The 12,608-nt window shown below is 37.5% G+C and overlaps 1 protein-coding gene across 2 annotated transcripts in view; it reads right to left on the bottom strand.

Moving 5' to 3' along the window:
* PTPRC (protein tyrosine phosphatase receptor type C) overlaps positions 1 to 12,608 on the bottom strand; it is a 116,330-nt gene that overhangs the window by 36,634 nt on the left and 67,088 nt on the right. The window contains exons 3-8 of one of the 2 annotated variants that reach the window (XM_085883265.1): positions 10,708 to 10,770; positions 8,787 to 8,849; positions 6,467 to 6,532; positions 4,333 to 4,398; positions 3,610 to 3,867; positions 683 to 826 (exon numbers count right to left, since the gene is read on the bottom strand). In XM_085883265.1, coding sequence (XP_085739391.1) covers positions 683 to 826; positions 3,610 to 3,867; positions 4,333 to 4,398; positions 6,467 to 6,532; positions 8,787 to 8,849; positions 10,708 to 10,770 — 660 coding nt within the window. The remainder of the gene's footprint in view (positions 1 to 682; positions 827 to 3,609; positions 3,868 to 4,332; positions 4,399 to 6,466; positions 6,533 to 8,786; positions 8,850 to 10,707; positions 10,771 to 12,608) is intronic. The other variant, XM_085883266.1, reaches the window with a different exon arrangement.

Raw genomic sequence — 12,608 nt, 5'->3', positions numbered from 1 at the left:
CTCAAGGGGATTTCTGCCTTGGATAAACTCCGTGTTAAGGTGGATATAACTAGCTCAGCATGGCGTTCCGTGAGACGCAGTACCTAAATGTAAGTAAAAATTATTACAACCACAAACTATTCTGTCAATTCTTTCCAACGCATGATTACCTTTTCAAACAGTCACTACTGAAATTAAGTTGGAGCAAAAGAGGGGTGTGTTTCATTACCAAGAAACTTGCTATCACTTGCCAAGCCAGCCGATAAGGAACTTGCCAAGAATATGAATATTAGGGAGCGGGTGTGTCGAGTAACACTAAATTAATGATTTATGCCACAGTGCGCAGACAGTCATGCTTTTGAAGACTGGTCAAATAAATACCTTTGCTTCATTTAATACTTTTCTCAATAATATTACGTATCTTGGAAATTATGACCTGAAATTCCTTTCCTGGACATAGGAGAATGTGTGCGTGTTGTTTCAGAAAGTTAACAAACACAAATTCATCGCAGAGCACAACTTTGAAATATCTGTAAACCAATAATCAATGTTTTTACCAAAATACCTGTCCATCATTGAATAGGAATTGCTTATGATTTCAGTCGAAGACACTTTTCCTAAAAGATGGATGCACTTGGAAAACTTTCTTATATAATGATTATCTGAGCAGCTTGATCACCAAGTGAGAATAAGCACACATTACCTTCACATGTGATCACATATTTCAGTCTGCTGCAATGTTCCTTTGGCCATGTGGTTGGCTGTTCCCAAAAAAGTTGAAGATTTACTTGGTGAGTCGTCATGTTGTACTTACTCGTTGAATTGAGATTACTGACTCCATCAATGGCTGGTTGAAAAATAAAACACGTTTGATAAGCACGGACACAGGCACGACATACCCTTTGCTTTGTGTCACCCAAGTTAAAAAAAATTAATAAATCGAGAATTATTATTTTCATTGCAATCAGATGATAATAAATTTTGCTATCACAATCATCTGATCCAATGTAAACATGAACTAAAAGCCTCCAAAGTAATGATTAAATTGCATTACATGCAGCTTACCGATCAGAAACTTTGACATACATGTATCAAGGTACAAAACCCTGTCTGTATCGTACGAGGACATCAGTTTATCTGACATGATACACTATAAATTCAAAAGAGATGTCAAAGTAGTCTCACAGTCTTGCATAAACGGAAAACAACCAAGGTTATTTATGAAAAACGAGTCTCCATTAAGGGCCCTGTCTGTTCGCTTCAACGGACAAAATAAACAATGGATTTATTAACCGGGGGTTGATGAGAGCACGTTTGCCTAACGGGAGTAAAGAAAACAAAAGAACAATGGCTGATACATGGCATTATCCGTTTGTCAGAACAAAAGAGAGAGAACAATAACTAATTTTGCTCTGATGAAGGACAAACGCTAACAACGGCTGTACCTTAGTTCCCCTTCTGTAAACGTGCACTTAGCAACTCCGAGTTGAAAAATACATCCCTTGTTCACTCGGGGTATTGCTTGGCACAAGATGTGACCAGAGAAAGTATTTGAAATTGGTCAGGGTATCAGCATATCATGGCCTACAAAATGCTACGATGGTCATTTTAACACTAACAAGAATGAGTGCAAACAGAAATTAGAGTTAATGTCTTCTCCAAAAGGATGACGAGCTCCGTATTGCAATATCCCTTTCATATCACGAGGACAAATGTTTTTAGTCAAATCTTATTCCATTTGGAATCAACCAAGATTAGAAACTCAAAAGCAAATATTCAGTTTATATTTGCATATAATTCCCTCACATCTGATTTAACCAGAAAAGGTGGTGTAATGGTTCGAGCGTCCACTCTGAGTATGGGAGGTCAGTAGTTCAAACCATGGCTAAGTGATATCAAAGACGGTACGGTACGTGCTGGTACATGCTGCTTCCTTGCTGCTTTAAAAACGGTACGTGCTGCTTCCTTGCTTGATGCTGAATATTTAAATGATAAAGCATGAACTAACAATGATAGGTTGGCAACCACAGCAGGTTGGCAATAAGCTTAATTATAGGTTGGTTGGCAATAAGCTTAATTGGCCAAATTGCCTACTCCTGTGCAGAAGGTCTTTGGAAAGGAACATATATATATATATATATATATATATATATATATATATATATATATATATATATATATATATATATATATATATATATATATATATATATATATATATAAAATTATTTTAAATACTATTGCTTATTATTATTATTATTATTATTATAATTATTATTACCATAGGCTGCCAGGGGGGTACATTTTATTATCTTTGTGATTATTAATATAATTGCAGAGAACCCGCCTTACGGGCGATCATGTTCCAAGCATGCAACACATTCTTTTAACATATCCCTTTATTTAGGTGGTGTATAGGCAACAGACTGCTCCTTTGATCGCTCCCAAAAATGAAATTAACCCGGGTTACATATATGAAGCAAAAACATGCATACATATGCACGTGCATATACAATTAATTGTGGTTATATAGCTCGGATCATTCCAATTTTACACACTATCCCCCCCAAAGGAAGAAAATGCCATGATGGGCGAATAAAGAACTTTTGCAAAACTTGATGGAATCAAATGAAACTTGCACATGCACAACCTCAGGGTGTTCTCATTGATCCCTGAAAGATTCAGTTTCCCAGGTCAAATCCTCTTGGAGTAGATCATACATACATACATACATGCATGATTATTAATTTTTGTGTCCGAAGGCTGTCTTTCCATTTCAATTCAATGTTTGGAGGAACCTGAAACTTATTTTAATCCCCACCTTTGGAGGCATTTTCTTTCAATTAAAGAGTTAATCGTTTCTACTCAGGAAAAGTGAAAAATGAGATGATCATGATAACTCGAAGGGCACTCGGTAGAGCGCATACCTCCACCATGCAATGCCTGATCCATGAGAACATATCAGGCCCAATACATTTTTGAAATATCATGCTATACCTCGATTTTGGCCAAATCTCTCAATAGTGAAGAATCACTTTAAAAATTAAATAATTCTCGTATCTGGATCCAGATTCAGATCTTCACCAAAATCGAATCAATTTGTCCTCATCACCATCCAACCTGTTCACCAAGTTTCGTCTGAATCCATCCACAACTTTTTGAGATATCGTGCTATCAATCAGTTTAGCCCTGTCCCTCAATGGTGAAGAATCACTTAAAAAATTATCAGGTCCGGATCCGGATCCAGATCTAATCTAATCAGTTCGTCCTTGTCATATACCCAAACTCTCCACCAAATTTCATCTGAATCCGTCCCCAACGTTTTGAGATATCCTGCACACAAACAGACAAACGGACAAACAACCAGACAGGGGTTAAAACATAACCTCCTTTCACCTTCGGTGGCAGAATTAAGAATAATGATAATAATAATCGTCATATCAATCATCATAAAAATGTACTCCACCTTATCACAGTTGTCTTTGTGACAAAGTTGTCTAACTTTGTATTTATGTTAAAAAAAGTACTTTGTGACACATTTATGTACACATTTAAATGAAGAGATTTCATGTTTTTTTCACGTTGCACTTTTAAAACAATTGTGAAAAGGGCTTCTTGTTTTTGACTTACCAGGATCTAGAGTTTGGTTATTAACAGCCAGAGATTTGTTGCATGTGCTACAATTTATGATCACAGTAATGTTGTATTCTATGCAGGGCTCGAGTTCGAAGATCCGTATGATTGAGAAGGTTTCATTGTGAATAGAGATGTTCTTTTTTGTGTAAAGAGGGTTTATGTTGATATGTTGTATGGAACAGACTGTTTCATTCCACTTGATACCCAGAGTGATGCTTCGTTCTTCTCTTTCAATTATTGTCATATAAACATCTGGAAAAAGAAAATAAAAGTGTGTTTTTGTATGTTCAATAACTTTCTACATTCATGAAGATAGTTCAAGAAGTTCCACGAATGGGGAACTTACAAGTCTACAACATGTCAACAAAGTATAACGAGGCATATACCTCATATGCAAAATAAAAAAGAATACTAATTCCCTATAATCTCACTCCATTCACATTGAAGAATAAAACAAAACATCAGCAAGTTTTGGAACTTAAATTGTGTCTCGTCTGCAAAAAAATTTGAATGTCCCTCAAAGAGAGTAATTAAATAAATAAAAAAACGGGCAAAATGACTTGAATATTGAACAGAATTGAATTTTGTTTTTCAAATGATCATTTGTATGTGAATGTTGGTTAACATTATTAAATTCAGCATTTCCTCCTCATAAGCATTATTAAATTCAGCATTTCCTCCTCATAAACATTATTAAATACAGCATTTCCTCCTCACCAAAGCAATTGTCTGCAGCAGATGTTATTGGAGAAATGGTGGAGTTGGTTTTGGAGCTTGCCATGACTGCAAAGGAATGTGTTTTAGTGAAAATAATCATGAACAAGAGCACATTGTAAGTATTTGTTTGTTGTTATATCTTTGATTTATTACTCTGAAAAATATTCATGCTAACATTATTATCTTTACTCGAAGAGTGGTTTTCTGTCTGTCTGTCTGTGTCTTCATTTTTCTCAAAGTTGGCGAAACAGATATTCATTAAACTTTCAGAGATTCATCGGTGAATGCCACTGAGTGTTTTAGGCAAGAAATTTGAAAATTTTGAAAAAAGTTGGATTTTCTTTCATAATCTCTCGATAGTGCCAAAGCCTTTGTGGCTATGTAAAAGTAATATTAAATTCTCCCCAACCACATTGCTTCGTGGGTGAAGGGAAGTGTTTTGGGCCCCCACAAAAAAAGAAAAACTAAAAGGGCACTCGGTAGAGCGCATACCTCTGCCATGTAATGCCTGATCCACGAGAACATATCGGGCCCAATACATTTTTGAAATATCATGCTATACAGCACTATATTGTTTTGGCCCAATCTCTCAATGGTGAAGAATCACTTTAAAAATTAAACAATTCTCCTATCCAGATCGAGATTTGGATCTTCACCAAAACCTAATCAGTTTGTCCTTATCACACACCCAACCTGTCGACAAAATTTCATCCGGATCTGTGCACAACTTTTTGAGATATCTTGTACACAAACAGACAAACAGAAAGACAAACAGAAAGACAAACAGACAGAAAGGGGTGAAAACATTACATCCTTCACCTTTGGTGGCGGAGGTAATAAAATTTGATTTCTTCAAAATGCCAACGGGATTAGAATAGCACCAGACAATACCATGAACCCCTGCTTGTCCTTTATGAGTGACAACATGGAAGCTCCATAGTACCCAGGATTATACTATTGATATGTGAATCTGCTTCTCAAGCAAGTTCAGATTGGATAACAAGTTTAACTCTACTTTCCTTTCATATTCTGTATATATTTTTTTTACATTTGTTGCTTCTTCTAAAACTACACTCAGCACACTTATAAAACTCATAAGTGCACAAAAAATGAATAAATAACCCCAAGAGGAGGACCTATACATCCTCAACAATTGCTGGTAATGGTTTCTGGAATTACTGGATCAGAAAAACTCGTTGGTTGAAGAGATACATAATTACTCACAAACTTATATCAAGTTTGTTGCTTCAAGAATGGTAAATAAATTGAAAAAAACTACCAGACAAAGGTATCTCTTTGCATTACATCACTCTTTTAAAAACCTTCATAATTTACCTTCTGGTTAAATGATAAATTGTTTCACTGGAAATTCTCAGAAACATACCGTCTTCATTTAACTTAATCCAGATGTCCTCACAAAACATTTAATTGTACTTGGAAAGATCTATGTTAAAAATGTAACACAACACCAACTAGTATAGCTACCTGGCAGAAATGCTTGGGTCCGAAATTTCAAACACTGAGTGGCGTGCAAGCTTTGTGGGCCTGGTGGTCCATCATTATCCTCCCAAAAGGATTGGGCATATTGAGACTGAAATAATCAGATTGTGAGATCTAATGGCATTTTCGTCCTGCACCTTGTATGTATGTGAGACTGGGGGTAGTCAATCAGGTGTCAATGTGGGTGAAGTGATCTAGCAAATTAAAAAATATAATTATTTTATTTTAACAAATTCATTATTATTCCATAAAAAAACACAAAAGTGCTGAAGGTGAATATTAAATGCTTTGAAAGTGGTTTTTTAAAATTTGAATTTCAAAGAAACGACACAATTGCTGTGCAAGCATAGAGCGAGCATGTGTAATTGGTGTGTGACTGGATAAATACTGAAATGAGCATTGGGGCGTACTTTGAGCATTTTACAAAAGGCCTGTATCCTCCTTATGTTACCACTTCTTCTCTCCAACCCTCCCTGTCCCCACCCCTATCCCTGCCCCACTCCATGCTTCTTTCCTCCCCACACATAATCTCCTGACTTTCAATGGGCACTTAACTTAAACGCTCGTCCTTTGCTATTCCACCTGCATAATGTCTTATGAAATTATTACACCGAGGTATTTGCAATGAACGCACCTTTTGATAGAGATTCCTGGGTCAATGTGTGACTCACAGACAAAGCAGTTGAAGTCAAATAATCTGCTGATAAAGAATAACAGCATTGAAAGCCATTTTTAGTGAAAAATTTTTTATACGAAAAGCAAAGGTGGAAGTTGTATGCAGAATGGTCATGTAACATCAGATAAAATAAATTTTGCTTCTGCATAAATTTTTACTTTTTAGCCAATAAAACCCACAGAGTTTGCAAAACAACTTAAACTCGAAATAATTTCGTACTTTCTATGAATGAAAATGGAAAAGCAATTAAAAAATATATATTGTTCAATGCATTGTTCGTGCCCCTGTTTGCTTCATATATACATTCAAGTCAAAGTTTGTTCCTTCTAAATATTTATATAAAGAACTACAGAACAACAAGAACTATGAACAAGAACAATCCCACAGTGCTGAAGATAGTTCAATAAAGCTGAATATTTTTTGAGATGAATTTGGAGGAAAACAAAAATAGATGCAAAAGAAGGAAAAACAAAAATGATAAACACCAATGTATAAGCAATAAATAAATTGGAGTTCTTTATTTACTTTAACTACTACTAGTTTGTGCCCATAAAAAAATAATAATAATAAAAAATTAATAATAATAAATAAATAAACCACACAGCCGTTTCTTAGCTCTCATGTGCCCGTGCGTGCGTGACCCGGAAGTTCAATATTATTCGCAGTTACGATTATTCGCAATTTATTTTTAATACCCAATTATTCAATTAGCTCCAACGAATTTTACCTTTTCGCAATGTAGTGGCAAGGAAAAACAAAAAAGAGAAGAGAGAGAAAAAATTTACTTCCTGGTTCGGAGCATACCAGCACTCTGATGTTCCCGAAATTTATACACCGTCTAATATGAAAACGATCATAACTTGGGCCATTGTGTTTATGTATAAATGCGCATAAGAAATCGAGAAATTATTAGAATACACGAAGTCATCACTATCCGGAAGCCCGTACGTTGTAACCCGTAATGGGGAACGCGGCTGAGCTTCCCTTCCCCATCGGCCATGCCCACGCAACAACGTGTCTTCCCATTGGTTTGGTAAATAAATGGCCATAACTTGGGAAGCACTTGTCAGATTAATATCAAACCTTGAAAAGGCACATCCTCAGGTCCCCAGCAATATACCTGGCAAGTTTAAATAAGATCGGACCAGAGGTTGTCGAGAAACAGCGGTCACACACACACACACACACACACACACACACACACACACACACACACACACACACACACACACACACACACACACACACACACACACACACACTGCTGGAATTATAGATCGATGTCACTGGAATTCATCTGACAGACTGTTCTTCTTCATGATTATAAAATTATACATTATTATTATTATATATACTATATTATTATAAAAAGAGATGCATATATTGCTTTAAATGTTTCGTTGGTCAAGCTATTGCAGCTGTTATGACTCATCACATCAATAACATCAAAACTCACCTAACTTCCGAGGATAATTTATTTATCTCATACACACACACACACACACACACACACACACACACACACACACACACACACACACACACACACACACACACACGGATTCACATGCAAGGAACTTCTATGTAGGAGGAGGCCATTTGGCCCATCAAGCCTGCACAATCCTTCCAATAGCCATGTACCTCTCTACCCCATACTGCTTCGAGGTATCTATCCAGTTCTAGTTTAAACCCATCTTCTGTGTCTTTTGCCACCACCTTCCCAGGGAGACCATATCCATGCATTATAACCACTCTCTGAGCGAAGCACCCCTGCCTTACAGTCTTAACTCTCCTCTTCTTCACACTAAAGCTGTGGCCCCAGGCGCTATAACTTTCAATTATGCAGAAAAAAAAACTCTTCTGAACTTACTCTGCCTATACCCTTCATTATCTCAAACATTTCAATCAGATCCCCTCATTATGGCCTAATTTTTTATGTCCTGTTTCCTTCAGCCGCTCCTCGCTTAGTCTAGCAAGGCCTGGAATCAATGTAATTGTTCTATGCTGGACCCTCCGCAGATGTGGCGACCAGAAGTGAACACAATATCACTCAACGTTGCATCCATTATTTTCTATATATACATCAATGGTATTCATGAGAAGTGTAATTTTACAAATCGCCATGACAGCAAAACAATGTGTGTGCAGTTAGTCATTATGAGTGCAATAAACTGGTATTTCATATTGTCAGATAATTTCATTATTATAATGCAATCAACGGTTAGCAAAGATTGTTCAGAAATCAAATCGCATTGAAAGGATGGGTGTATAATCATACCAGTGGTTGTTTTAGCACTGGGTACTTTTGCTGCAGTAGGCTCTATTGTTGGTTTTGGAGAAGCTGCAGAGTTAAGGAAAGATTAGAATAGTCAAGTCAATGTTGTGACAATGTTCACATTTAACATGACAAGTTCAACTGAACATTAAATTAACCAATTTGATCAATTATTATTGTCATGATGGTCCACAATACCGTTTATTACAGTATACTAGATACATGTAATGCTCATGCGAACAAGTTGACAGTACAATTGATTGATTGCGTTAATATTAAACAAGTCAAAGTACGATTCCATTATTCACCATTAAAACATATGATTCATTTTCGGGTTGACCTCACCAAAGAAAATAAAATGGGATTCCTTTTGGGTTGACCAGTTTCCGATTTCCATCTGGGGCTATTACAAGGAGAGACTGAGGTAGCAGGTTCCAATATCCCATTATCTGCATATCCTGTATTGATTTCTCCATTGTCTCGAACTATTCATGCTATTTATAAAAATGTACTTTTATCCAAGTTGTGATGCACAAGTTCTTCCAAGAGAGTATAAAATGATCAGTTGCAGTAAGTAAACTCTCAGAAAGCTTTTGTTTGTTCTTTTTTCACAAAAGTTGCAATTGGCATGAATGAAAAGTGCAGAATAAGGACAAATCACATAACATGACTCATTTACGAGTATAAGGCAATATTCATTAGAATGAGGAAGTGCAAGAAAGTTGGCAAATGCAAGAACAGTTTTGGTCACGCAGCAGGAAATGTCTCAATCTGAGCTGTTTCACAGTTAAATGAACATCATGATAAATACTTACATTATATATGCTACCTTACCACTTAATTGATGTTCACCACATAACATGTGGGCAATAATGTTTTGATGTGGTTTAACAAAAGAGTGGAAAGGAGGAGATTGAGACCATGCTCTGTGCAGAGCGTTGTTGCTGCTTAATCAGTCTCCTTGGCTATTGGGCACAATCCTGGATGGGTCACCACCCCGACAGTATACCAGCATGCTGGCACTCATTTTTCTGACCTCGGAAGGATGACAAGCAGAGTTAACCCCACCTTGTGTTAATTCAACAGCTAAGCAATATTTGAACTCAGGACCCTAGAATCCAAAGCCCACCACCCTAACCATTCATTAAGCCAACACCAGGCATAAAGAGTGGGGATGTGCAGAAATTCTGGATTTTGGAATTTGAATTTGGAGGGGAAAACTTGAAGAATTTGTGCATCCCAGAGGGGCTGTGATGGTTGGAGGGGTAAGAAAGCAAAGGAAGCTAAATGTGGAAAAAGGCAAAGGAAAGATGAAGATCATCAACTTTTCTATGATGTGAGAGCAAAAGCCTTTGTGTTTCAGCTTCATTGTGGGAGATGCCAATAATGTTGGGAGTGCAAGATTACATAAAACTTTGGAGAGAGGGGGGGGTGGAGAGAGTGAGAGAGAAAAAACAGTAAGAGAGACAGAAAGAGAAAGAGAAAGAGAAAGAGAAAGAGAAAGAGAAAGAGAAAGAGAAAGAGAAAGAGAAAGAGAAAGAGAAAGAGAAAGAGAAAGAGAAAGAGAAAGAGAAAGAGAAAGAGAAAGAGAAAGAAAGACAGAAAAAGAGAGAGAAAGAGAAAGAGAAAGAGAAAGAGAAAGAGAAAGAGAAAGAGAAAGAGAAAGAGAAAGAGAAAGAGAGAGAGATAGAGAGAGAGAGAGAGAGAGAGAGAGAGAGAGAGAGAGAGAGAGAGAGAGAGAGAGAGAGAGAGAGAGAGAGAGAGAGAGAGAGAGAGAGAGAGAGAGAGATGGGAGGAGAGTGGAGAGACAGAAAGAGAGAGGTTTTTTTGCCTTTTCTTGGTACACGTAGACAAGTCACAAAATTACTGGCAAAATCGTGCAAACATGAAATAACATTAAAACCGCTGTTGTGGTGTACAGTACCTGAAGTTTTTGGAGAATCCGTCTTTGGTGTGGTTGTTATTGCTGTTGCTGGTTGTAAAGGAACTGCAACGTCAATGAAAGAGAAGAGTTATCGAGGAAACAGCTCAGGCTTGTTCGTGATAATAATCATGCTTAATTTTGTAAAATTGAATTTGTCTGAGAGACAAATGAGGTACAAACATTTACGATATTTCAAGATGTTAACATTACTTACTGAAACCAGAAGGGCACTTGGTAGAGTGCATACCTCAACCATGTCATACCTGATCCAAGAGAACATGTCGGGTCCAATATATTTTTGAAATATTCTGCTATACAGTACTATATCGTTTTTGGCTCGATCTCTCAATTGTGAAGAATCACTTTTAATATTGAATCATTCTCCTATCCAGATCCGGATTTGGATCTTCACCAAAATCGAATCAATTCATCAGGGTCACACACCCAACCTGCCCACCAAGTTTCGCCCGAATCCGTCCACAACCTTTTGAGAAATCATGCTATGTATCGTTTTTAGCCCGATCTGTAAATTGTGAAGAATCACTTAAAAATTGCTCGTAGTCGAATCCGGATCTGGATCTTCACTAAAATCTAATCAGTTCGTCCCGGTCACACACCAAACCTGTCCACAAAATTTCAACCAGATCCGTGCACAACATTTTGAGATATCCTGTACACAAACATACAAATAGGCAGATAAACAGACGGAAAGGAGTGAAACAATAACATCCTTCACCTTCGGTGGCAGAGGTAACAAAGTTATTTCATTGGACTTTGTGTTTAATTCAGCATGTGAGTTACGAGGGTCAGAAATTTGACAACTCGCCCCAGCGTCATTTTTCCTCTATACGCCACTGTCGGGTGCTTCTTACCCAGACCCAAGAACTTTGTTCAGATTATACGATCTGACAAGTGGCTACACTGAAGAAGGATGAGACAGTCTTGGCCATTGCAACGCTGAAGTTCATGACCACAAAATGTGTTACTGTGCCTACACTAGAGATTATATGAGGCCCGAAAAGCAGTGCGGTAAATTTTGATGATGCAGAGCAAGCTAATACAGATGTAGTGCAGGATGCCTATGAGTTGTGCACAGACATCAGGGCAGATTTGTTTGCATCGCTTTGTGTGGTCTCGATGACTGACCTGACAAATAAATTTGTGGACTCGCTTTGGGTTGTGGAAGTGAAAAGACAAGCCAAGAATAGTATTTGTCGGAAACTAGAAAGGGATTTCAAAGATAGCCTGAAGGTATTCCAAAATGAACTTCGCAAATTTCTTGTTGTGCCTGAAAAGCTGTCTGTGATGCAACTGGCTGCCGAGCACATGGGAGTCAAGTGGGAGTTGCAGACTCACAAAGAACATGGTACTGATCGTACACAGCTCATACAAATGGCTGCTCTCTACTGAAGCAAGGACATTAAGGCATCACCAATACAAGCTGAGCAGAGCTGGCTACCACAACCTGATGAGCTGGACAATGACTATATGCCCATGCCATCCTCTCTCTCAATATTCCTGAAGACTCTTCTGCCAGATGACACAGAATAGTCTCCTACATCCAGAACATGCAAAACAGCAATCAGATATTGCAGACCCTTGCCTGGATTTGTTTTGTGGGGTGTGTTGTGTGGCATATGTGTATTGGTGTGTTCCGTAATAAGAGACAGAGACATAATTAGAACTGACACTTTATAACTGCTGGCAGTGATGACCGGGTACCAAGACATCCCGCTTTGATGCAACCCCGCTTTGATCGGACACCTGACCCTGACCCATGACTTTTTTTTATGATTATTCAATTTAATTTAAAATGGGATTTTAATAACTTAAATTCAAATCAAATGGAAGACCAAATAGGTACAGTCCTGCATTGGAATAATCAGAAGGAACCCAAACAA

The sequence above is a fragment of the Eptatretus burgeri genome, chromosome 5 (genome assembly GCF_056783735.1).
Source record: "Eptatretus burgeri isolate ZD-2024b chromosome 5, Ebu_testis_v1, whole genome shotgun sequence".
Taxonomy (NCBI): Eukaryota; Metazoa; Chordata; class Myxini; order Myxiniformes; family Myxinidae; genus Eptatretus; species Eptatretus burgeri.
The sequence above is the reverse complement of the archived record's forward strand: the minus strand, read 5'-3'. Positions and strand labels throughout refer to the sequence as shown.